Source organism: Lycorma delicatula, chromosome 4 (genome assembly GCF_047948215.1).
Source record: "Lycorma delicatula isolate Av1 chromosome 4, ASM4794821v1, whole genome shotgun sequence".
Lineage (NCBI taxonomy): Eukaryota > Metazoa > Arthropoda > Insecta > Hemiptera > Fulgoridae > Lycorma > Lycorma delicatula.
The window spans coordinates 119942502-119956441 of NC_134458.1; the positions used below are offsets into that span (position 1 = coordinate 119942502).

General features: G+C 31.0%; 1 protein-coding gene and 1 long non-coding RNA gene across 3 annotated transcripts in view; one reads left to right on the plus strand and one right to left on the minus strand.

Moving 5' to 3' along the window:
• Positions 1-13940, minus strand: part of DAT (Sodium-dependent dopamine transporter) — a 132596-nt gene that overhangs the window by 19497 nt on the left and 99159 nt on the right. For both annotated transcript variants that reach the window (XM_075364077.1, XM_075364076.1), the window contains exons 8-10: positions 10450-10553; positions 3274-3511; positions 1558-1686 (exon numbers count right to left, since the gene is read on the minus strand). In XM_075364077.1, the coding sequence (XP_075220192.1) occupies positions 1558-1686; positions 3274-3511; positions 10450-10553 (471 nt within the window). The remainder of the gene's footprint in view (positions 1-1557; positions 1687-3273; positions 3512-10449; positions 10554-13940) is intronic.
• Positions 1-13940, plus strand: part of LOC142323824 (uncharacterized) — a 102864-nt gene that overhangs the window by 7104 nt on the left and 81820 nt on the right. The window lies entirely within an intron of this gene.

Sequence of the window (13940 nt, forward strand, 5' to 3'; positions counted from 1 at the left end):
ATGATTTTTGGCTTCTTTGGAGCTACCTTGCAACCGTAGTTTTGACTGTTCCTTGGCTTCAGGTCTGTAGTGATTTATCCAAGTTTCATTGACTATGCAACATAAAAAAAATTTCTCTCAGTTATTGTTGAATTAACCCTAAACACATATTTAAAAATGATTATTATTAACTTGTATTTTAATCTTTTAACTTCTTTTGATCGGTGGCAAGCGAACTCAGCATTTATCTTTCGGACAGTTTTCATATATGTATACGTCATGTAAAATATGATGCATGATGATTGTTTATTTGAGATGCTTATTGTCTCAACAGACTAATATACTTTCAGTCTTCTATCTCTATCCCTATATAATGGATTTTTTTTTACATTCTTTGCAGTTATACTCTCAGTAGCCCATTTTGAACATTCAGCATTATTTATGCTCAAATGACTACCTCAGAAGTAACCAAACCATTAGTAAACTGGTCCAGTTGACAAAGGTAACTCACTATAATGTTTATCCAAGTTGGGTATAATTTTCTGAGCAGATTTCCCTTTCAAAAAGTAGCGTTTGATTACCATTTACTGGTTCTCTTTCATCCATTTTTCACAAATCACAATACTCAAATGACTGTCAGTAAGAGAATTATGAATATATCTGACAAATTTAGTGTATGTTCCTACTGGATATCAGGAAAACAGAATGACCTCAAAAATGTACTACAAGCATCATCTCTTGACATTGTATGAACTTATGAAAACCCCTTGTTAATAAATTAGAATTTCCTGTTTTTTGGTTAGCATTAACTATAAATTACATTTTCATTGATGATTGGTTACTGTAGCATTACACATTTCTGTAATAAACAATTATTATGACAGTTTTCCTTTCTTTTACTTGATTTATAGATTACTTTTAGTGGATGACAGAAGTAACATCTAATTAGCATATTTAAAACACATTTTAAAAAAGATATTGAAATAAAGAGCAATAACTGATTAGGATTGTTACTAATCTGCTGTGTATCTTCAGGTAGATTCACTTATAATAAAGTTCTTCCCTAACTCAATTTATAGAAACTTAATACTATCCATGAACAAATCAAATTGATTAATCAATGCATTTAAAAAGTGCTTTTTGATTTAAATGTAAATTTGCAGTGAATTTGCCATTAATTTGGTGTGTTAATGAATGGTTGTTGTTGGCAATTACTGATTATTACACTCTGGACAGCATGCTGAATAAAAAAAGAATTAAACTCTGTTAAATAGAATATTTAATAGTTTTGCCTTAATTGAAGGCATTATTATTATTATTATGTAATAATCAATTTAATGTCTGATACTATTAATTTTGTGTCTGTGCATTTCTTTGTTTTATAAATAAGTAAAAAAAAACTCAAAATTGTTTTTTCTCACTTTTTTAATTATATATATTTTTTCTTTTAGTTGTAGTTTGTGTTATAACTGTAAGTATTTAATTATACTTGCAGTCACATTATTGTTAGAATTAATTTATGAATAATTTTTAAAAAACTAAATTTTTGCTATTAGTATTGTAGGTTATAATAATTACCTGAGCACATGAAATTAAACCAACTATGAAATAAAGAGAAAATAGGCAGGCCACAAATATTTCTCTATGATGCCCAATTAATGGAAATTCATCACTTAGAGCTGTTATTATTGCTTCAGAACCACCAAACTGTAAAATAATAAAATATAATAAAAAATATTACCTTTATTAATAATCGTATCATTTAATTTTTTTTTAGATTTGTTTCAATTGTTAGTAATTTTTGTCATTATTAAAACTTTAAAAGCATACATAATAAAATAAAACTAGGTCCACTTTCCTAGAAGTACAGTTGTAGTGTTCTGTTATTTTATTTCAAGCAGCATTGACTTATGTGGTCGTTAGTATTAAAACAATATTGAATAGTAATAAAAAATAATTTGAATTAAGTTACTATATTTATAGCCAAGTTCATGTTAATTTATCAATATTTATTTTATTACATTATCATTATTAATTTTCATTGTCCTTTTAGATTTTGTATTTCATAAGTCGGTGGAGAAAATTATGTCCAATGATTTAGACAGTGAATAGATACTGTACCTTAGATCACACACTATTTGCATGTTAATAATTTTCTAAAGAAAATATATTCAGTACCATTTTTGTTATTTGTTTTTATTTTTTGGAACTATGCGTCTGCAAAAGTCATAGTTGAAATTTGATACCAATCACAATTGTATGTGACTGGTATCAATATTAATGCCAAAAAATAAAGTGACTGTCCTGCTGACTACCTGAAGATCCCAACGTGGTGCTACAGATGAAACAGAGCAATTGATCTCACCTTCATTACACTAGTCCAAGGCAGAAGGATTAAAGGATGCAAGGATAAAAAGAGGAAGTGGGGATGTCAATCTACAGAGGGAATGCCTTTGATTGGTCAGAGTGAGTTGATCATCACAGTTCTATTAGTATTATTTTTCATAATTATTATTTGTCTATTAATATCGTGTGCAAGTGTAACAACTTCTCTTAATATTCATAATTTTATACTCTATAATGCAGCTCTGATTGAGGTTCCACATTTTCCTTGCTTTTCCAAAACAATATTGGAGCAGATCCTTTTTCTTTTCAATGCTATTGGATACTTTCATTCCTGATGTTATCTATGTAGAGTATTTAATGTTTCTATTGGGGAAAAAATGCCCTAAAACAAATTTATTATGCACATATCTTCCCTTTTTTGTATGAAATCTAAGTAAATTTTTCTGGCAAATATGAGTGGTTTTTGAAGTCATGGTAATTTCATTGTGAATATTTGATGCTTTTAGATTGTTTCTGTCCAAGATGTTCATAATTACTGGTTAAATCTAATCATACTGAGTCACAGTAATTCCTGTTGAGTCTTCATAATTACTAGATAAAGTTTAAAATAAGGGTAGCCAAAAATTATATAAAGACAAACAAATATGGTCTATTAATCCATAGGTTTTTGAGACAGTATAAAATTTATTTAACAATACTGTGATTATCTTTCTGATTGAGCTCCCATTTTTTTTTTGTTCTTTAAAAAAAAATCTTAACTCCCTTAAACTTGGATAATTTTTTACAATTTGAACTGTTTTTACGTTTTTTTAATTGAAAGCCTTTTTGAGAAAAAAACCTGAGAAAATAATTATCTTACCACATTCTTAACTTAAATTTTATTTAATATTCTTTTGAGATATTTTTATTAATTAAATCTAAAGTTTTAATTTAAAAATTTATACTTACTGAACTATCTAATCCCAATGTTAATAACATCATAAAGAATATTAATGCCCAGAAAATAGATCCTGGCATTGTAGCTATTGCAGCTGGGTATACAACAAAGACTAGACCTGGTCCTTCTGTTGCAACTTCTCCTATTGGTCTTCCCGACATATGTGCCATGTATCCAAGCACAGAAAATATTACAAATCCTGCTATGAAACTCGTACATGAATTTATCAAACTAGTCAACAATGCATCTCTGAAAAATAAAAGATGTTTTAAATTGTTTTTCATGTATTCTTCACTATGTTTTGTTATAAATAAGAGATCTTTAGCAATATTAATGAGAAATATTTTATAATGAATTGACAAACAAAAATACTTCTTAATTTTTTTTTACCATAAAAAACACTGCACTTCCTTTCTGCTATTGTTATTAACATTTATCAGAGTATTGTTCACAGGAACAAGTTCAAAGCACCCTGTTTGGAGGTGATACAACATAGCAGAGATTGGTGAATTTATTTATTTATTTATTACTTCCTAACAAACAGTACTAGGTAGGCATGGGATCATCAACTAATTAGTAGTGACTAATTTCTATAATCAACTACTTTGACTAATATTAGTTGAAGTAACGAGTTGAGTTAGTTGGGAAAAGTAAATAACAGTAAATATGGTGCACCCATACACAATTCAGATGACACCGGCTTTGTTCATCATTCTGTAATTAATTACAAATAAATCATTCTCTCACGTTAATAATATTCCATTACAGTTTTTATTTATCCGCATAAATATTTAGTGCAAAGTGTAAGATATCACTAAATGGTGTGTTTAGTAATAATTTCTGCTCTTTATATTTGCTGGACGATAATAATTTTCTGTAATTATTTAAAAATCTGAATTCATTCTTATTTTATAATTATCTTTTGATGTAATTTATTAGGTCTGTAAATAATTTAAAATAAAATAAGTAAAATAATTATTTTTTCGTAATTATGAGTTATTTGGTCTGCCTTGTTATAGTTGTTTACAAGTTGCTTCTGTCCATTACAGTTTTTTTTTAAGATGAATAAACGATCCGGTATTTGGGATTTTTTTGGGAACAATTCTCCAACAACAGCAGTATGTAAAAAAGAATTCAAAAGTTCCAATAACACCTCAAATTTAAGAGAACACCTTAAGCGAAAACACATAGGAGTTTATGAAACTGGAATTGTATCACCACATATTCAAGCTGATTTTGAAATCACTGAATGTTTCAATTCCATGGGAGAGCCGAGCTGTTCAGAAAAACACTCGAAGATTGAAAATAGTGAGGATAACACAGGTCAACAAAATTAAGGAATTTGAACGTTGTTTGTAATCTGATAACTGGTTTTTATGTTATTTTGTGCGCTAATTTCAAATTTGGCCACCGTTATTTTTCTATCAAGAATTTATGTTTTCACAATAATAAAAAAAGAAAATGGAATATAGGCATATTATATATGTATTACTCATGGAAAACTTTTATCTATAAAAAAGTAATAGGAATTAAAGAAAGGATTTTTGTACATTTTCTTACCTCTACCAATACTCTGCCTTTTTCTTTTCCTTTCAACGCTTCTCAGGTCATATTTTCTGTGGTAATCAGCTTGCGGATCATCTCTATGAATGCACCAACAGTAGTCGTAGTCTGCAATCATGTTCACATTCCACCTTCCCTGATATCTGTGTTCCATCTCCTTTATATCTTTGTGAAAAGTTTCACCCCGTTCTTCACTTACAACACCAAGATTTTTGGGGAAGTAATCAATATGAGAATGCGGAAAATGTACCTTCAAGCTCATCGAACAACCCAAGTCCTGGAATTTCATTAGAATTTTTTCCACTATACGCTTAAAATTTGAATCCTTATTGTTCCCAAGAAATTTCTGTATGACGTTTTTAAATGCTACATTTTGGTTTGAAAGACCTTATCTTTAAAAAGTTTATAAATATCTGACGAGTGAAATTGCCTTCTTTCACTTTGGTTTCTGACAGTTGTGGAAACTTATGGCATATGTATTTAAAACACTCTCCTTCTTTAGATAGAGCCTTTACAAATTGTTTCATCAATCCCAGTTTGATGTGAAGTGAAGGTGGGAGAACTTTCCGTGGATCAACCAAACTTTTCCATATTACATTTTTGCTCCCAGATTCTAATAATACCTTACATGGCCATTCTTTTCTGGTCCAATGTTCTTTCTTGTCTTGGCTGTCCCATTCACACAAGAAACAGGGATGTTTGGTGTATCCTCCCTGCTTCCCAGAAGCATAGACATTACTTTTAGGTTACCACATATTACCCATTCATGATCGGAATACTTCAGTTTAGTCAAAACTAATTCTACAGTAATTCTCATAGCACTCTTTCAGATACATGGAGTATCCTACGGTGCTGAAGCATATTTGTTGCCATTATGAAGAATAATGGCTTTGTGGCTTCTTTCAATAAGCAGCCTCCATTCACTCACATCATACTTTATGTTAAACTGTTCCATTACACCAGGAACATTGATACAATAAATTAATTTTCCATCTTTAGAAAAGAACAGAGTAAAGACGTTTTCTTTGTTTCTGTACCACGAGAAAGAAGTGCCAGCGGCCAGTAAGTTTTTTCTTTTTATCTAGATCTAAATGCTCTGCTGAATTTTTAGGAAAACTTAAATCTGTGACCAAGTCATTCAGTTCATGCTGTGAAAAAAGTTGTGGTTCGGAACCACCAGAAATAAAATCATCATCATACTGCGACTCTGTTTCAGAATTGTTCAGTATATCTTTTAGTTTTTCTGAAACTGAAAGTACAGGTACTCCAGGGCAGTGAGGTACAAGGCGTATTGCCGAATAACAATTTGGATATACAATGTCTTTCTTATTTTTTAGATTGAACCCCTGTACATTACAAGAACAAAAGTAGCAATCATCATTGTCATTTTGTGGTTCTCTTCAGATCATTGGTACTTCAAACCAAAAAGATTTTTTCTTACCTTTTGTCCATTTCCGTAGCTCTTCCACACAAGTAGAACAAACTGTATCAGGGGCTCACGCTTTATCTTGGTCACCAAGTTTTACCCCAAAATAGGTGTAGTACACTTTTTTAACAAAATCTGTAATACTTCTTTACTGTTTCTTCACAAATGTAACAAAAGTTATTAGGTGAATTAACCCCTTGAAGTCATTTAAAAAAAAAGTAAGAAAATAGCACAAAAAAGCACAAGTCATTTCAAAAAAAGCACAAATAAAATAACTTCAAAAATGAAAGAAAACTAAAACGCTACAGAAGGTTTAGTAAACTATTTAACACTAGAAAAACCTTTCAACACAAAGTGTTCCAATTGCAACTGATTTATTTTTATTTCAGTCTACTGAAGGGGACTAGGAATGAGTGAACCTTAGTTATATTAGCTTAACAATAATGACTCATGAAGTCAAAAATTAACACTAGCCTAATTTTTTATTCAATGTTTTATAAATAAAATACAGTGATTATCAATTTTGAGAATATTAAAAAAATTGATTTAGTGAAAAAATGGTATGTGATGGAAATTTTTTGACTATTTTTCCTAAAACCAGCACATAAAAATCTATAAGAATCATTATTATTTTTCAAACAACTTTTCCATTGTTGAACTGTGCAATCAGTCCATGGAATCCGCATTGACTTCCATATCTCTTCTGTTGTATGTCATCTTCCATATTTTCTGAACATTTAACCCAGTCATTTCTACAATATAAATCTAAAGATTTGTCTGTGAAGAAAGTAAATAAACTTGATAATTTAGTGGCAGAAATGATTTTCAAAGATTTTCAGCCCCTGTCTGTTGTAGAAGATGAAGGGTTTAAAAAATTGTTACAAGAACTCAAGCCGCACTACACCTTGCCGAGCAGGAAAAAATTAATGAATTCTATTATGCCAAACTTGTATAAAAATGCAAAATCAATGGTTAAAAACATAGACAAAATTTTTCATTTCTCTATAACGACGGATCTTTGGACATCAAGAAATATGGTTTCTTTTCTAATTGTAACTAGTCATTTTTTTGAACTAGGATAGGGTGAGTTAATGTCCTTCGTTTTATGTACAACATAATTGCAAGAAAATCATACAGGATATTATGTTATGAAATATGCCTTAAAAATTGAGGTTTTAACATTTCATGTGTAGCTCATATACTTAATCTTGTAGTTAATGATACAATTTCACAGTGTGATGGGCTACTAGATTACTTAAAATTAAGAAATATTGTGTCGCATTTCAAGCATAGTGTATTTGTAGTTGATAAATTAAGACTAGTACAGTCACAAACTGGGAAAGAAGAATTAAAACTAAAAGCTGATGAAGTTGTTGCAAGGTGGAATTCAATGTTTGTGATCTTTGAAAGGTTAATAGATCTGAAGGATCCCCTGTCAGCTGGGCTGCAGCATTGCCAAAAAGTCCACAATCTACAAATGTTCAATGGAATACTTTAGCTGAATGTGTAAATTTACTTGAACTATTCGAGCTTATGACAACAGAGATATCTGCCAAAAACTATTCCACCTTATCAAAGATTGTTTCCCTTGTTAGAGAGATTGTGCATACAGTTAATGAGAAAATTGTGACTTCTTCCATAGGCGAAAAATTAAAAAAAGATTTAGTTTCTGGGATTATCAACCACTTGGAAAACATGGAAAAAATAAAATTATTGCATCCACACTTCTAGATACACAGTTCAAAAAAGCTGCTTTTGGGAATGACAGCAACTTAAAAGATGGTAGATTCGTTGACAAATGAATTGTCTTTGTTATTAAAACCAACTGAAGAACAGCAGCAGTCAACAGCGGAAGAACTGGATGGAAAAATTCCCAATAAACAGAAAAAGTCATCGGATTTAGGAATAGTTTAGACAGTAAAGTTCAAGAAATTTCAAAAAGTGTGAAATTTTCTAGCAACTCTTTAATTACTCTGAAGGAATATTTTGAGCAACCGTATGAGGGCAGTCACATCTCAGCTGTACAATATTTTGGATGAAATATAAAGTGATGTTCCCACAGTTGCTGATATTAGCTACAAAATATTTATACATTCCTGGGACCTCTGTACCATCCAAAAGAGTTTTCTCCAAAGCAGGCCAAATTCTTTCAGATAGACGAAGCAGACTGAAACCAAAATATGCTGACAATTTTTTTAAATTAAAAATGTATAGTTACAGAGAACTGCAGAAACACCTGTTTTCATGGTAAGTTATCTAATAGCTAAATTTTTAGTGTTTCTTACATTTTTAATATTATTTCTACATTTTTACTAATAGTATGCTTACTATTCTTTCATATTACTATTTGTTTGGTTTAAGTACAGCGCCATAATTTTTCGGTTTAAAATTTAAAAGGTAGCTATGAGTTAGAAACCTAAATACACTGTAATTAGTGACTTTTTACTTCCTTGTACGAAGTAAAGGAAGTATTGTGAAACCAAAAACTTTCGGTTTTCAGATTTCAACAGAAATATCCACTTTGACCATCCCTGAATCTATTTTGACTAGTTTCGGCGTGACGTCTGTACGTACGTACGTATGTATGTATGTAACATCTAATTGTGCATCTCCCCTTTTGATTGCAATCGACTGAACCAAAAGTGTCCAAAAAAAGACCAAAATCCCCAAAAATTTGGATTTTGGACTTTTTGTTAATTTCAGTAATAAGCCCTCATTGAAAGCTTTTCAACGATATATCATAAGTGGTAATTATTTTCATCGGTTCCAGAGTTATAGCAAAATAAAATTTTAATTAATGAAATATTTAGATCTTATAAGGGGAAGGCACACCGGTTCGAATCAGACTTCATCTCCTTTTTTTTTTTTTTTAATTTAAATATATTGATTTATTAATAATTATTATCGGGTGATTGTAAAAAAAAATTACAATACATAATAATTCAATAACAATAAAAAAAAATATATGAAAAAAATCAGAAGTTATAGTGAAATAAAGTTTTATGTACTTTTAAAAATGTGTGTATGTAATTTAATAGGCATTATTACATATGTGTATATCTGATAGATTTAGTGAAACATCTGATTATTTAATATTAATTGTAAATTATAATTTAGAATCGTATTATTTTTAGATTTTCTTATTTAATATTTGTTTAATTATTTTTGAATTTTTGTTTAATTTTATTTACATGAAAGTTAACGATAGAGTGACTGAAAAATAAATCCTCGCAAGAACAACATATACACTGAAGCATACATGCCCGATCTTTGATAAATTGCAAAAAAATGTTATCTTTTAGTTCATTTCCTCCGATATTGCGGTCAATATTGTCCCTAAGTCGGAGTTGAACGTCATTTTTTTTTTTGCCAATCATTTAATCTGTCTTTGGTTTGATATAATTCTTCTGATCTTAATTTGTACATACGTTCTCTAGTTTTTTAATTTTCTCTCTTTTTATATTCATCATCCTCTCTTAACAGTTTTATTCTTTCCTTGCTCTTAACGTTTTCTTCCTTTTTATCTCGTAATCTACGGTTAATTGTTTTTGAGTTTCGGGAGATACGCACAGACGCCGCCGAAACTAGTCAAAATGGATTCAGGGATCGTCAAAATGGATATTAACGTTGAAATCTGAAAACCGAATTTTTTCGCAATCACAATACTTCGAACAAGGAAGTAAAAAAGCATTTCAACATGCCATGTTGTAATTATTATGTTTCTTCCTTTTTATCTCTTTTTTTCTCTTAACTTTTTATTTTTATGGTTTTAACATTTTCTACCTCTTCATATTCATCTTCTTGTCGTTTTTTGACATGTATTTCTTCATTTTATCATTCTATTTTCTGTATGATTGTTTTTTTTTTTTGTTTAATTTTGATAATTCACCAAATAATCCAATAATAAAAAATACACTATTTGCTAGTAAAAAATCTACAAATGTTCACTCTTGCCTCCCAGTCAATGCAATGTCGAGTTATTTACTCTACATGTAGATTAAACTGGCACTCCCTTTTCTGATTTCTTTTCCCAATCCAGTTAACTCACTTTTATCAATATTTTTTCTCTCCAATTTATTCCATGTTTTCTCAATACATACATCAACCTGTTCCATCTAACTGATATTTAATTTTGTTAAATGTTTATAATCTTTGTGGGAAAAGTTTTAACAAATGAATTTTGTTATTTTTAACTTACTGGTAAACATTATTGTGATATTCATTATAAGAGGCATAAGCTAGTAGTACTCCAAAACCAGGACCTAATGAGAAAAATACTTGTGTGGCTGCATCCACCCATACCTGTAACAAGAAAAAATTCATAAAATTGCATATTTTATTTTTGATAGTTTTGTAAATAGCTTGCCTATGAACATCCCAACCCCGTAGGGAAAGACACCCGCCTAGTGAAATTCTGGTCGCCACCCCCCCCCCTCGTTCCTTGCCCTGTTGGGCATTAACGGGAGTCACCTATCGCCCTCTGACTTTTTACATCTCATAGTAATAAGCTTGGCCTCATTGGAATGCCACCGATGTAAATGCCTTGATAGACATTTGCATCAGTGATTAATAACTCAGCTTACTGCCTTCGCTGTAGGCCTCGTCTAAACATCTTGAATGCCCTACATAGTATCCCTCTGAACTTGCTAACCGAGCTCGTGGAAGCGCGAACCCCGCGCCTAGTTCTACTTATTATGAGCCAATTTCGTGAATGTCTCGTAATTCAATGCAAACTAAACACAACATACCACCAAACATGTTGACCGCAACAACGAAATTTAGTCCTAGTTCCCTTAGTGAACTCAGCTTAAACTTTAATAAACTCCAGACTTAGGTTAAATTATGGACTCCGGTCTGGTCCACTGAGGAGAGGCGGACAGACCTCCTACTCCCACTCGGCTCCATCACAGAGTCCCGCGTGACATTCACCACAATAAACTGTCGTCGAGTTGCCGCTACACTTCACGTCTTCATGGTGTCCCATGCCCTTAGGCAGTGCAGACGCATCCCGCCGACAGTGTCGTTTGCTCATTCTAATATGCCCTTGTCAAAACGCCGCTACACCTCACGACTGCATGGCATCACATGCCCATTGACAGTACAGTCGCGTTCCGCCGCCAGGTTCAACAATCAAAGTTACCTCTTTCTAACTAACCGTGGCTCGCTGCCAAAGCGCCTTCCTTCGGTCAATCAGACTGTCCAGGCGAACCCTAGCCGCCCGGGTTCCTACTTTGTTAAATCCCTTCGGCCGCTCTACGTTGGGCGAGGAATCGAAGGAAGCCAGCCACAATTGTCCAGTCTCTGCGAGTCCCCAGTTGACTCGCAGATCAAAGAAGGAGTTTAATCTCTCAAGTTCCCTAATAACTCTAGTACGCTCAGCTTCGTACCGTGGATAGATATACAGGACATGGTCCACCGTATCATCGACCCTACAGTCCGGACACAAGCCTATAAAAGCGGCCCTTCAAGAAGGGCGGTTTTCTCCGCACTGAAAACCATCTTATGCTGAAGAAGCTTGCCTATAAACAGTTGTTATAGCATTCAGTGCCCCATACAGTGCTACACTCCATTTATAACACTTTGCTAGTCTCTTTCTAAATTTATGTTTATTCAGCGTCCTCCTATTAAAACCTTCTTTCGGTAATCTAATTCTTACCTCTGCTGTAAAGCACTTATCTTCGATCATTGGTTTCCTAGATATTTGAATTGCTATAATAGAATGAATTATTTTATATTTGACATAACTGTAGCAATCTGTGGAGTTATAATATGTTAAGAAAGTATAATTAATATAGTTGTATTTAATAATATAAATTAATTTATGTATTAAACTGCAAGTACTTGTAAGGTTTTGCTTATAGGTAACATTTGTAGATTAGTTTGTAGAGATATATATTGTACCCTACCCTATTCAGTCTTGACATTTTTTCATCTCTCTTTTAATTACTTTTCTCTTTGTGTAAATCTTTGATGAAATTTAACAAAACCTGAGTACTCCTTTTCCTCTACTAACTAATAAATAACAATTTTCTTAAAGTAATAAGTAATAAATCAATATATTATATTATCAGTTTGTAATTTTATTTTATCTGTTTGGTATGCTTAAAAAAAGTCTCTGTTTTGAGCTGGGAGTTGGAGAAGAGTATATTCATGATCTCATATCTCATAGCAATGTTTTTGGTACCACATGTTTGAGAATGGGTTTACAGATAATTTTTTTGTTTTTCATTATTGTTTATATTAGCTTAGTTAAAGAAGACACTATGTGGTAAGTGAAGACATTATACATAATTAACTAAATATTCTTAGAGATATTAGTCAGCTGTAATAATTATATATGTGTGTGTATGTGTGTGCATATACAAGCACGTGCACTTGTGATGAGCTTTTTGATAGTTTTTCTACTGCCTCATTTTTTTTTATATATATTCAGTCACATGTAAATATTTTGTTTGTTTGTGTGTGTGCGCATGCGAGTTTTTGTGAGTATACCATAAATAAATCTTTTACATCAATATTCGTAATGCATAAGTAACTTCAATGGGTTATTCTTAAAGTGTAAGTGTATTGAAATGAATGTACGTGTACATCAAGTGAGTGCATTAGAATTTTGGGAAATTCTAGCAAGAAATCCTTTTTTACAGATTACACTGCATTTCCATTTCGTTTAACCCTTCACTGAATTCTAGTATAAAATAAAATATTTACTTGAGTGAGTGGAATATTTTATTTAGCTAAAAATAAATTAAAAATATTTCCCTCTCACCTCCTCTCTCAACCTTATTGTAAGCATGTGTTGTGTATGTGTGTGCATATATGTGTGTTTATTAATGTTAACTAAATTAAATGTACCAAATTTTTTTCATTCTTACTTATTGTTTGCAAATGTATGTAGTCAAATGGTTGGCAGTTAATTTTTGAAATTGCAATTTTATTTTGTACTGATTTTATCCATAATTGTATCGTTATTTTTTCATATATATATATTTCTGATGAATTAATTCCAAACATAAGCCTGATTTATTTATGTAATGAATAAATATATTTTTATGTCATATATAAATAAAAAGTAAAATATTTATTTACTATGTTTTTTAATTCATTTATTAAATTTTTGCCAACATTCATGAGGAAAAGTATTTATTTTTATTGCATGAAATATAATTCAAGTAAAGCCAGTTGTATAGCTAATCTTACAATTATAACTTACTATATAATGATATAGTTACAAAGCAAATGTGCTTTGTATCTTTGTGTCATTATCATTATTTACAATGTCTCTTTCTTACAGATTGTGATATTGCTCTAATCAGCCAGTCTTTCTTTATGTTAATTTCTTTTTTATTCTATTCCCCTATAGTTTCAGCTTACTTCTTAATGACTATTCTTATTCTTTTAGATTTTTTATTTCTTCATTTTAACCTTATAAAATCATTGTCTGAATAATCACTAATCTTTCAACCTAATGTCTGATTAAACCTAATCCTTTCTGTTCTTCAATACTTTTAGCAATTTTTCATTTTGTGTTTTTTCTCTTACTATTGTTATTTTAGTTAATTTACTACTTAAGGTCAATGTATTCTGCGGAACATCAGACTCCATTTGACTAACTGTTCTATGTTAGGAGTCATTTAAGTATTCTGAAAGGAGTGATAGGCTACTCAAATTCTTACATAAGATAAGATAGAA